The sequence below is a fragment of the Pseudophryne corroboree genome, chromosome 7 (assembly GCF_028390025.1).
Source record: "Pseudophryne corroboree isolate aPseCor3 chromosome 7, aPseCor3.hap2, whole genome shotgun sequence".
NCBI classification, from domain to species: domain Eukaryota; kingdom Metazoa; phylum Chordata; class Amphibia; order Anura; family Myobatrachidae; genus Pseudophryne; species Pseudophryne corroboree.
In genome coordinates, this window is record NC_086450.1 from 360,781,209 (window position 1) to 360,794,771 (window position 13,563).

A 13,563-nucleotide genomic window follows, 5' to 3' on the forward strand; every position below is an offset into this window, starting at 1 on the left:
CTGGCGAGCACATGGAGGGCTATGCGGCCCCCCAAAGAAATGCCACCACACACCCTTACTGACCCACTGCCAAACCGGTCATGCTGGAGGATGTTGCAGGCAGCAGAACGTTCTCCTTGGCGTCTCCAGACTCTGTCACGTCTGTCACATGTGCTCAGTGAGAACCTGCTTTCATCTGTTAACGCCACAGGGCGCCAGTGGCGAATTTGCCAATCTTGGTGTTCTCTGGCAAATGCCAAACGTCCTGCACGGTGTTGGGCTGTAAGCACAACCCCCACCTGTGGACGTCGGGCCCTCATACCACCCTCATAGAGTCTGTTTCTGATCGTTTGAGTAGACACATGCACATTTGTGGCTTGCTGGAGGTCATTTTGCAGGGCTTTGGCAGTGCTCCTCCTGTTCCTCCTTGCACAAAGGCGGAGGTAGCGGTCCTGCTGCTGGGTTGTTGCCCTCCTATGGCCTCCTCCACGTCTCCTGATGTACTGGTCTGTCTCCTGGTAGCGCCTCCATGCTCTGGACACTACGCTGACAGACACAGCAAACCTTCTTGCCACAGCTCGCATTGATGTGCCATCCTGGATGAGCTGCACTACCTGAGCCACTTGTGTGGGTTGTAGAGAGGTCATACAGGCACGTGGAGGCCACACACACTACTGAGCCTCATTTTGACTTGTTTTAAGGACATTACATCAAAGATGGATCAGCCTGTAGTGTGTTTTTCTACTTTAATTTTGAGTGTGACTCCAAATCCAGACCTCCATGGGTTAATAAATTTGATTTCCATTGATCATTTTTGTGTGATTTTGTTGTCAGCACATTCAACTATGTAAAGAACAAAGTATTTAATAAGAATATTTCATTCATTCAGATCTAGGATGTGTTATTTTAGTGTTCCCTTTATTTTTTTGAGCAGTGTATATATATATATATGTGCTACACAGTGTATACTGTTTAGTGTGTTTTGCTGTGTATTTCAGTCACCTCATGCCGCTTTAATCCTCTGTGTCCTGTATTTATGGTCACATAAATCAGGGGGTGATTTGCTGGTATTATAATTGTCTGGCTATATTGTACTGCTAAGCTCTACGGCTACATTCACTATAATGTCTGCCACACATGGCGGGAAATCCGCGGACGCTTCTACATCATGCAATGCTTGCACCAAGGATTTACCTGAGGGGGAAGTATTAACTGATGGTTCAGGTACTGGGTGCCACACGTCTCCCAGTCAGCCAGCAGCACCTTGGGCAACGGTTTCAAGTATGCAGAGTATGTTTGTGACACGTCTTATGCCCCCTGTGGGACCTCCCATGCCATTGCAGCCTCATATTGTCCCTGTCGTTAATCCGCCCGGGCGGACACTCTGTCTACCTAGATACAAGAATTAACTCAATCCTTGGTTAGACAAAAGTCCACCCCACGTTACTCTGGGGTCAAAGGGTCATCTAAGCGGGCCGCTTCCTCATCACAATCCAGTAATATTTCAGATAATTCTTCTGATGAGGATGGGGAATATACTGATCCGTCAGACACTGATACAGTTGCTTCTGATGAGGAATCTACAACCCAGGTTGATGTTCCTGACCTAGTGGAGGCTATTAAACTAATTCTACAAATTGATGAAGTAGATTCCACTACTACGTCTAAGAAACCTAATAAATTCAAATGTCAGAAGGTTATGGTTACTAAAGTAGTTTTACCACATTCTGACCATATAATTGACATTCGTCAGGAATTCTGGTCGTCTCCAGGAAAGAAATTCTCCCTGTCTAAAAAGATGTTAGCTCGTTATCCTATCCCTGCGGAGTTGAGTACCAAGTGGGAAACCACACCGCCGGTGGACTCTCATGTCGCCAGTCTTGTGGTGTCATCTACTCTGCCCGTCACCACTGTCACCTCCCTGAAGGAACCGACGGATAAGCGTGTGGAGGGATGCCTGACGTCTATTTACTCACTCACCGGTGCTGTGCCTGAAGTCTATTTACTCACTCACCGATGCCGCAAAAGGAATTGAAGCATGGGTTCAGATATTGGAGGTGGAGCTGCCTCTGGATATTTCTGACACTGCCAGACAATATCTGTATCACATTAGCACAGCCTCCCACTATATTCAAGAGGCGTCCTCTGAGGCAGGTGTAATGGCGGCCATGGAGTCTACTACATCTATCCTGACTCGCCGAGTTCTGTAGTTAAGGTCCTGGAAAGTGGATATAGACTCCAAAAACCTTGGAGGTGCTCCCTTTTAAGGGAGATATCCTATTTGGAGACGGTCTTAAGATTGTGACTGATTTAGCGTCTGCTAAGACGGCGTTCCTCCCAAGTACTAATCCTTCTGCTCCGAAGGCAAAGAGTACTACTTTTAGTTCCTTTCGAACTTCAGGAAAAACAAAAAGGTTAAGCATACCAGAGACAGGCTTGTGCTTCCAAAACCTCTAAGCCCAAAACAAAACAGTCTTGGGTCGCCCGTCAGCCTGCTTCCAAACAAGATAAGCCTGCTGCACGACTGGGCGGGCCTCCATTTGGGGGAGCCCAGGGTGGGAGGTCGACTTCTGTAGGTCGCCCAGGCCTGGTTAAAGACCACTTCGAACGCCTGGGTGTGGGAAGTTGTCTATCACGGGTACGCAGTTTCTTTCAAGAGACGTCCCCCTCGCCAGTACTACACAACGGTTATTCCTTTGGATCCGTTGAAAGCGCAAGCTCTACACCTGGTTGTGCGATCCCTCCTGGACACAGGAGTGGTAGTGCAGGTAACTCTGTCCCAGAAAGGCAGGGGATACTATTCGACCCGGTTTCTAGTACTGAAACCAAATGGGTCTTTCCGGCCTATACTCAACCTCAAATCACTTAACAAATTTGTGAGAAAGTGTCCAAAACTCTGTGCTCTATTGTACTGGCCATGGAACCCGAAGACTACATGGTATCCCTGGACATACAGGATGCTTACCTGCATATTCCTATTGCCAAGTCGCATCAGCAGTATCTGCGGTTTGCTATTGGCAACGTATATTATCAATTACAGTCCCTGCCAGTTGGATTGACCACGGCCCCTCAGATTTTAACCAAGGTAATGACCATGATGACGGCTCATCTCCATCGTCAGGGAATCAGGATCCTGTCGTATATCTGGACGACTTACTGATCCGGGCGAACTCCCAAGATATTCTCCTCAGGTCATCTGGAACAGACAGTCCAATTCCTACAAGCCCACAGGTGGCTCATCAACTGGAAAAAGTCATCCCTGGTCCCTGCACGGAGCATGGTGCACCCGGGGGCGCTGCTGGACACACACAGCCAAAGACTGTTCTTGTCTTCGGAGAAAGTCCTGAAACTTCAGGACAGGATCAGATACTTCCTCTCTCGCCCAAGAGTGTCGATAAATTCAGCAATGCAAGTACTAGGCCTCATGGTGTCGGCTTTCGACATGGTGGAGTACGCTCAATTTCATTCCCGCCCTCTGCAAAGGTTAATCCTTTCCAAGTGGGCTGGCCTTCCTCATCGGATAAGGTCTGAAATGATCTCCTTGACTCCGGAGGTTCGTCTGTCCCTGAGCTGGTGGCTACAGGACCAACGGTTGAGCAGAGATCTCCAACTGGGTCCTACGGACGCCAAACTGCGGGGTTGGGGCGCAGTGCTGGAGCAACACTCTCTCCAGGTTCGCTGGACCAAGGAGGAATCTCTCCTCCCGATAAACATTCTGGAATTGCGGGCAGTGTTCAATGCTTTGACTCTTGCCCTGCACTCTGATACACAACAGGCCTGTTCAAGTACAATCAGACACTGCCACCCCGGTGGCATACATAAATCATCAAGGCGGCACTCGAAGCCGCATAGCAATGCTGGAAGTGTCAAAAATCCTTTGTTGGGCAGAACACCATCTGCCAGCAATATCGGCAGTGTTCATTCCGGGAGTCCTCAACTGGGAAGCGGATTTCCTCAGTCGTCAGGACGTGCACGCCGGAGAGTGGAGTCTTCATCAGGAGGTCTTTCAACTTCTAGTGGACAAGTGGGGCCTAGCAGATGTAGACCTGATGGTGTCTCGACACAATCACAAAGTTCCGGTCTTCATATCAAGGACAAGGGATCCTCAAGCAGCGTTTGTGGACACACTGGCAATTCCATGGAACTTTCAGCTGCCGTACCTGTTCCCTCCAGTGTCACTGCTGCACAGGGTTCTGCGGAAGTTCAAGCAAGAAGGTGGAATACTACTTCTAGTCGCTCCAGCGTGGCCCAGACGACATTAGTTCTCAGACCTACAGGGTCTGTCGATAGAAGAGGATGCTCTACTTCCTCAACACCAAGACCTCCTCGTTCAGGGCCCTTGTGTCTACCCGGACCTGGCCAGACTGGCTTTGACGGCGTGGGTCTTGAAGCATCACTCCTGAGAGCCAAAGGATTTTCCGAGGCGGTTATCCAAACTATGCTAAAGGTCTGCGAACCGGTTTCTGCATGGATTTATTATAGGGTCTGGAATTCTTACTTTACCTAGTGTGCTGCTAAGAATTACGATGCTTACAAGTTTAGTACTTCAAGGCTTCTGGCTTTTTTTGCAACAAGACCTGGACTTAATCTGGCCTCCCTCAAGGTTCATATATCTGCCTTGAAGAAAGTGTGGATTCAGCAGAAAATTGCGTCTATTTGTTATGTTTATACTTTCACTCAGGGCGTAGTATTGCGAATTCAACCTCCCTATGTCCCTCCTGTGGCTCCATAGGATTTGTCTGTTGTCCTGAATGACCTGCAATAGCCTCCATTTGAACCTCTTGATACAGTGGACCTTAAGTGGCTCACTGCCAAGGTCCTCTTTTTAGTGGCTATTGCCTCTGCTAGAAGGGTTTCAGACTTGGGCGCATTGTCCTGCCGTCCACCCTTTCGAATATTTCACCGTGACCAGGCGGTTCTTAGAACTCGCCCAGGTTATTTGCCTAAGGTGGTGTAATCTTTTCACCTTAACCAAGAGATTGTGGTTCCGGCCTTCATCTCTTCTGACTTGTCCTCCAAAGAGCGGTCTTTGGATGTAGTACAGGCTCTCCGTATATACGTCGAAAGGACTGTCTCTGTCAGGAGGTCGGATTACCTTTTTGGTTTTCACAAACGTGGCTGGCCTGCGAACAAGCAAACTTTGGCCAGATGGATTAGAATGGTGATTGCACAAGCTTATGCGCAGGCTGGGCTCCCGGTTCCTGCTGCTATTAAGGCCCATTCTACTCGGTGTGTTGGACCTTCTTGGGCGGCCCGCCGTGGCGCGTCCGTAGAACAATTGTGCAAGGTGGCTACGTGGTCCTCAGTGAACACGTTCATTAGGTTCTATGCCTTTGATACTTCCGCCTCCCAGGATGCATCCTTTGGACGCGGGGTTCTCATACCCGCTAAGGTGCGTCCTCTCCTTTGAGGAACTGCTTTAGGAATCCCAGTGTACCCCGCTGCAGAAAAGGAGATTTATGGTAGACTTACCATGGTTAAATCTTTCTGCGAGGTACACTGGGATCCACAGGGCACCCACCCTGATGCACTTAGTTTTCTTTGGGTTTGAATGGCATTAGCCACTGGTCCCTTCCCCTGTCGTGAGAATGTGGTTCTATGTGAGTAACATCTGCCTTCTCTTTTACCTGCTACTGCATTGGATTGGTTAATGAAACTGAGCTCCTGTGCACGGAGGCGGGGTTATAGCCTGTTGGTGCCTCAGATCAGCTCTACACCCCGATGTATTTCCTGTGGAAACCAGTGTACCTCGCAGAAAGATTTAACCATGGTAAATCTACCATAAATCTCCTTTTAAATTACCTACCAGTAAATACTTTTCTCGTAGTCCATAAGGGATATTGGGGAATTAGTACGATGGGGTATAGATGGGGTCCAAAGGAGCCGGTGCACTTTAAATTTCTTCAACTGGGTGTGCTGGCTTCTCCACTCTATGCCCCCTCCCACAGGCAGTTATAGGTAAAATAGTGCCCAAAGGAGAATGGACATACTTGAGAGAAGGAACATAACAACGAGTGGTGAGATTCAAACACCAGCACACCAATAACATAAAACGACCAATAACAAACAGCAACAGCTGAACAGGTAACCATACAAGAGAAAACCTGCAGAAAATTCAACACACTGAGACGGGCGCCCAATATCCCTTATGGACCACGAGAAAAGGATTTACCGGTAGGTAATTAAAATCCTATTTTCTCTGGCATCCATAAGAGATATTGGGGAATTAGTATGATGGGGATGTCCCAAAGCTTCCAGAACGGGCAGGAATGTGCGGAGACGTCTGCAGCACCGCCTGCCCAAACTGGGTATCCTCTTTGGCTAGGGTATTAAACCTGTAGAACTTCACAAAGGTGTTCTTCCCCAACCAGGTAGCAGCTCAGCATAGTTGCAAGGCCTGGACTGCACGGGCAGCCGCCCGGGAAGACCCCACTAATCTCGTAGAGTGGGCCTTCAGAGACTGTGGCAAAGGTAAAGCTGCCGACACATAGGCCTGTTGGATAGTAAGCCTAAGCCAACGAGCAATGGACTGCTTAGAAGCAGGGCAACCCTTTTTCTGCTCATCAGAGCACAAACAAGGAATCCATCTTTCTGATCAGAGCAGTTCTCTTGATATAGATCTTCAAGGCTCGCACAGCATCCAATGCCTCCGGAGGAGCAGAAGTGCCAGAACCTGGCGGAACCGCAATAGGTTGATTTAAGTGGAACGCAGAGACGACTTTCAGCAGGAACTGCTGCCTAGTCCTGAGCTCCGCTCTGTCCTCGTAAAAGAGCAAATATGGACTTTTACACGATAAAGCCTCCAATTCTGAGACACGCCTAGCAGAAGCCAGTAACCTCACAGTCTTCCACGTGAGTTGCTTGTCTTCTACAGTCATCAGAGGTTCAAACCAAAAGGACTGTAGAAATTCCAACACTACATTCAAATCCCAGTGTGCCGTGGGCGGCACAAAAGGAGGTTGTATGAGAAGTACCCCTTGCAAGAAGGTCTGAACTTCTGGCAACACTGCCAACTTCTTCTGGAAGAAATTTGAGAGAGCTGAAATCTGGACTGTAAAATGGAACCCAGAAATGTCCCCAGACAGGATGATAGTGTTTTGACGTCACAGGCTTCCTGGCCTGATCCATGGTAGCAATAACCTTTTTGGAAAGGCCTTTGTGAGCTAGAATGTTCCGCTCAACCGCCATGCCGTCAAACAAAGTCGCGATAAGTCCGGTGTAGACGAACGGTCCTTGTTGAAGAAGATCTCTTCTTAGCAGCAGAGGCCAAGGGTCTTCGACGGATATGTCCAGAAGAGCCGCGTACCATGCCCTCAGAGGCAAATTCCTGATTTCGCTTTAGCACCCTTGGGATCAATGTAAATCAGAGGAAAAAGGTAGACCAGCAAGTAAGGCTAAAGAGACGTCAGTGCATCTACTGCCCATACCTGAGGGTCCCTGGGTCGTGAGCAATACCAGCGAAGCTTCTTGTTGAGTCGAGAAGCCATCATGTCTATTTGTTGGCAGCCCCACCGGTCAATGATCTGCTGAAACACCTGATGGTGGAACCCCCACTCTTCCGGGTGGAGATCGTGATGACTCAGGAAATCCGCTTCCCAGTTGTCCACTCCCGGAATGAAGTTTGCGGACATTGCTCTTGCATTTCTTTCTGCCAAAAGGAGTATCTTTGACACCTCTCGCATGCAGGCCCAGCTTTTGTTCCTCCTTGTCGATTTATGTATGCCATCGCCAGGGTGTTGTCCGACTGAACGTGGATCGCGTGATCCCTGAGCAAAGGAGAGGCCTGATGCAGAGCATTGTAAATCGCCCAAAGTTCAAGAATGTTGATCGGAAGTAGGGCTTCGTGGGCTGACCACCTGTCCTGGAACTGTGCCCCCTGTGTGACAGCTCCCCGTCTCAGACTCGGCATCTGTCGTGAGGAGGATCCAATCCTGAATCCCGAAAACTCGACCTTCCAATAGGTTGGAGGACTGCAGCCACCACAGGAGGGAAATCCTGGCCTGAGAGGACAGTTGTATTACCCGGTGCATCTGAAGATGTGATCCAGACCACTTGCTCAGGAGATCCAATTGAAATGTTCTGGCATGGAACCTTCCATACTGGATCGCCTCGTATGAGGCTACCGTTTTCCCCAACAATCTTATGCAAAGATGACTGGATATTCGAGTAGGCTGTAGAACCATTTGGACCATCTCCTGGAGTGTTCTCGATTTGTCCTCTGGGAGGAACACTTTCTGGACCACAGTATCCAGCAACATTCCCAGGAACAGGAGCCACTGAGTTGGCTCCAGATGGAACTTCTGTAAATTGAGGATCCACCCATGGTATGACAGAAGTTGGATAGTGTGGTCTATATGGAGCAATAAAAAGCTCCCTGGATCTCGTCTTTATCATGAGATCGTCCAGATAAGGGACAATATTGACCCCCTGGACCCGGAGTTGGAACATCATCTCCGCCATCACCTTCGTGAACACCCTCTCAGCTGTGGACAGGCCAAAGGGTAGCGCTGGAAATGGCAGTGATCGTTCAGCAGGGAAAACCGCAGGTAAGCCTGGTGAGTTGGGAAAATCGGAATACGGAGATAGGCGTCCTTTATATCCAGTGAGACCATGAACTCCCGTTCTTCCAGGCCCGTAAAAACCTTTAGGTAAGGGTTCAAGGGTTTTAGACTCAAAATTGGCCTTACCAAACCGTCCGGTTTCGGTACCACGAACAGGTTGGAGTAGTAACCCTTTCCCTGTTGTTGCAATGGAACTGTAACAATGACTTGGGACTGGACCAATTTTAGGATGACCTGTTGCAGCGTAACACGCGTATCCTCCAAAGCTGGTAAGCTTGATTTGAAAAATCATTGGGGAGGAACGTCGTCGAACTCCAGCTTGTAGCAGTGAGAAATTAGGTCCTTTACCCAGGTATCCTGGCAGGAGCTTTCCCAGATGTGGCTGAAGTGCCGCAGCCAAGCTCACACCTCGAGATCCCCTCGGGGTGGGTGGGCACCGTCATGCTGAGGCCTTAGTGGAAGCTGAACTGGTGCTCTGTTCCTGAGAATCTGCTGTTGCTTGTTTTCTTGTCTTACTTCTGGTGCCTCTAGCCGCATTGGAGGCACCTCTAGCCCTAGATCTAAATCTGTTAGACCGAAAGGACTGGGCAGACTGCCCCAGGGTAGGAAAGTCTAGCTGGCGGGGCCCCAGAGGGGAGAAACGTGGATTTCCCAGTAGTAACTTTAGAAATCCACGTATCCAATTCAACCCGAAGAGCCAATCCCCTGAAAAAGGAAGACTCTACATTGCGCTTGGCCTCTGCGTCCGCTATCCACTGACGCAATCACAAAGCTCTGTGCGCAGACACTGCATAGCAGTGGTCCTAGAATGAATATTGCCTATCTCCTTTAGAGAATCACACAGGATACGTGCGGTGTCCTGAATGTGCTTCAGGAGAGTCACTGTAGTGACCAGGGGCATATCCCCCGAGAGGCCCTCTTGACTTTGAGTAGCCCACGTGTGAATGGCAATAGTCATCCAGCAACCCACTATGACCGGTCTTTGTGATATACCAGCCGCTGTGTAGATAGAGTTCAGTGTAGTCTCTATTTTTCTATCCCCTGGGTCCTTTACAGTAAAGGAGCCCGGAGCTGGCAGTACCGCCTTTTTAGATAGGTGAAAGACTGATACAGTACGTCTACAGCTGGGGGTTCTTCCCAGTTTCCTGCCTTCAGGAGCAAATGGGAAAGTGTGAAAAAACAGTTTTGTCACTTGGTATTTTTTTTCTGGATTTTTCCAGGCTAACTAAAACAGGGCATCCAGCTCTGCAGAATCAGGGAAAGTGACACTGAGTTTGTTCTGTGTTAAGAAAAACAACTGCTGTGCTGCAGTGTCCTCTAGAGGGAGTTTTAACACATCCCGTATAGCCAGAATGAGGGGCTCAATACCCTGTGCAGAAGGGGAATCCCCAGTAACAAGATCCAAGTCCACCCCCTCCTCCTGTATCTCCTCATCAGAGTCTGAGAGTAAAGGAGGTAACCCACGTTTTTGTGGTCCTGATCTAGAGTGGGGGGCTGTTGAACATCTGCCCTTGCAGCTAAGTCTGCAACAGCCTGCAGCAGTTGTATAGTCTTTTAAGTATTAGCAGTGAGCTGAGATTACATATCGGACATCATGGATTTTATGGCACCTAGTCAGGAAGGCTCTTCACCCTCCCCCCCAGCCCCCTCACTGAGTTGTGAGGACTGGCTGCATTGTTCACATGTTATGGAACCAGATGTAGAGGGAGAGAATCTGGTGTGACGTACACTGCATAACTGGTGTTTTACCATATTTACAGTAAACAACACTTATACACACAGACAAGTAATATACTAGCAAGCCTGCCCTTACTGTATGTGAGAGGGAGACACAGAGGAAGGAACAGCACACCCAAGCTAAGCAGCCCCAGTGAGACTGCAAGCTGTTCTATCACGGTGTAACACCAGAGTTTTTGTCCTTTTCAGGACACAGATGGAGTACAATAGCGGCTCTCCCCCTTCGCTACACCCCTGTACCAGTTTTCCTGCGTATCCTGAGTGTCTGGAGGAACTGTGTGTGCCTGCTGCTGCAGCTGTAAGCAGAGGAAGGTGTAAAAATATCACAGAAGTGTTAGTTTTCACTACCGCTGCAAGTGTACACACGGGGACTATAGCGGGTCCCCCCGGGAGGGTCCGGAATGCGACCCCTGCGTGTGTGCCACACCAAGAACCCGGTTTGTACTCACCACTCTAGTCACCTTCAGGCAATGTTCGGAGTGTGCGGCGTGCTGCAATTTTGACCGCTAAGGCGCAGTGCCCCGCTGTACAACATCCTCTCAGGACGGTGGTCCTGCAGCGGCGAAGCGGCTCCGACACCTGAAGAGACCGGTAACCGCCCTAACAGCATACCGAAAATAATAAAGTTTTAAAAGAAACTGAAGAAAACTCTCTGGAGCTCCAGGATGTGCATCCTCTCCTGAGGGTACTTTTTTCTAAAACTGCCTGTGGGAGGGGGCATAGAGGGGAGGAGCCAGCACTCAGTTGAAGAAATTTAAAGTGCACCGGCTCCTTTGGAACCCGTCTATACCCCATCGTACTAATTCCCCATCGTACTAATTCCCCATAATCCCTTATGGATGCTAGAGAAATCCCAGTGGCAAGATGTGGCAAGCTCATAGAGACTTATCCAAAGCGACTTGCAGCTGTTATTGCTGCAAAAGGTGGCTCTACAAAGTACTGACTTTAGGGGGGTGAATAGTTATGCACGCTGAAGTTTTCTGTTATTTTGTCCTATTTGTTGTTTGCTTCACAATAAAAAAACAAACAAAAAAAACATCTTCAAAGTTGTAGCCATGTTCTGTGAATGTATTTATGCAAACCTTCAAACAATACATTTTTATTCCAGGTTGTAAGGCAACAAAACATGAAAAATGCAAAGGGAGGTGAATACTTTAGCAAGGCACTGTAGGAGATGAGAAGAACAACAAATGATCCTGTTTCCAGTCTCCCCATACAATACTTGCTGGAGTTTCAAATATTTTCCGGATTTGGATTGTGGATTTATTTGTTAATATGCGTGTATTTGCTGGAGAGCACTTAACGATTACAAGTACAGAATTGCAGTAAGTACAGATTTGCAGTCTGCAATTCATTTTTCATGTCATACATGAAAATATACAATAATTGGACAAGTGACCGCTGTGGACATGGAACTTGGCATTTTGATATGATGAAAGATGGAAGCAGAGGCAGCAATACTTACGTATAGAAACCATCTGGCAAATCTGCATGGCTTAGTCCATACTCTTCACAAACACTTTCACTAGGAGGTACCTGAGTGAACGCAACCAAACTCTGCAACTGGCAGGGAGAGAGATAAATCAGAGTATCAGATTAATTAGGACATGCTATTGGGCAGCTGGATTTCCAGGTAGTAGATCAACAATCTCCATGATAAAATAAAAGACAGAAATAACAACATGCTGGAGGTATGAGCTTCTGTCCACCATTGGCCTCATGAAAAGTTAGGTTGTTTTGTATTTTTACTGGGAGATGTATCAAGCAGTGTAAAGAGTGAAGTAGTATCCCATAGCAACCAGGTTGTACCTCTCATTTTATAAAATGTACTTGATAGATGCTACCCTGAAGCTGATAAGTTGCTATGGGCAACGTATCCACTGCTTGATACATATGACTCTTACTGGAAATCCTACCAAACATACCCCATTGTGAAGCTCTCCTCTTGCATTCATATTAGCCATAATTAAAGGGTAACCAGGTCTGATACACATCCCGGACCTGACCATGGTGGGAAGCTTATTTACTTAATCTATGTACTATACTTGTGTGCAAGCCCTTGTTTTCAGTATGCTTTTTATCAGACATTTAAAAATGTGTGTTTATTTTGCTGGTTACTATCATTATATGGGGGGTCATTCCGAGTTGTTCGCTCGTTATTTTTTTGCCGCAACGGAGCGATTAGTCGCTAATGCGCATGCGCAATGTCCGCAGTGCGACTGCGCCAAGTAAATTTGCTATGCAGTTAGGTATTTTACTCACGGCATTACGAGGTTTTTTCTTCGTTCTGGTGATCGTAATGTGATTGACAGGAAGTGGGTGTTTCTGGGCGGAAACTGGACGTTTTATGGGTGTGTGCGAAAAAACGCTACCGTTTCTGGGAAAAACGCGGGAGTGGCTGGAGAAACGGAGGAGTGTCTGGGCGAACGCTGGGTGTGTTTGTGACGTCAAACCAGGAACGACAAGCACTGAACTGATCGCAGATGCCGAGTAAGTCTGGAGCTACTCAGAAGACACTGCTAAGAAGTGTCTATTCACAATTCTGCTAATCTTTCGTTCGCAATTTTGATAAGCTAAGATTCACTCCCAGTAGGCGGCGGCTTAGCGTGTGCAAAGCTGCTAAAAGCAGCTTGCGAGCGAACAACTCGGAATGACCACCATGGTGGTCATGTAACACTGTCAGGGTACTATGGCTATAGGACCTTAGTCTTCCGTAATGCAATAGAACATAATACCACATATGCATATTCCAACAGCGGACAGATATGCCAGATTGTAACGTATATAAACACAGTTTATACTGAGGGGCATATTCAATTAGCCGCAGCTAACTGATCGCGCCACATAGGGAAAATGGGATTTGAAATACCTACCGGTAAGTCCTTTTCTCGTAGTCCATAAGGGATATTGGGGACAGATTAGTAAGATGGGGTATAGACGGGTCCAAAGGAGCCAGTACACTTTAAAATTTCTTCAACTGGGTGTGCTGGCTCCTACCCTCTATGCCTCCTCCTACAGGTCAGTTATAGGTAAAACAGTGCCCGAAGGAGAATGACATACTTGAGAGAAGGAACATAACAATAAGTTTGGTGAGATTTACACACCAACACATCAAAACATAACCGGGCCAGCAACGGCTGGCAACATTAACGGCAACAGCTTAACAGGTAACACCTAACAGAGAACCTGCAGAAAGTCACCGCATAGTGGCGGGCGCCCAATATCCCTTATGAACTACAAGAAACGGATTTACCGGTAGGTATTTAAAATCCTTTTTTTTCTAGCA

At 47.9% G+C, this 13,563-nt stretch overlaps 1 protein-coding gene across 2 annotated transcripts in view; it reads right to left on the bottom strand.

Annotated features, from left to right (window-relative positions):
* The window catches only part of PMS2 (PMS1 homolog 2, mismatch repair system component), a 292,359-nt gene that overhangs the window by 195,682 nt on the left and 83,114 nt on the right, over positions 1-13,563 (bottom strand). For both annotated transcript variants that reach the window (XM_063934476.1, XM_063934475.1), the window contains one exon: positions 11,743-11,840. In XM_063934476.1, the coding sequence (XP_063790546.1) occupies positions 11,743-11,840 (98 nt within the window). The remainder of the gene's footprint in view (positions 1-11,742; positions 11,841-13,563) is intronic.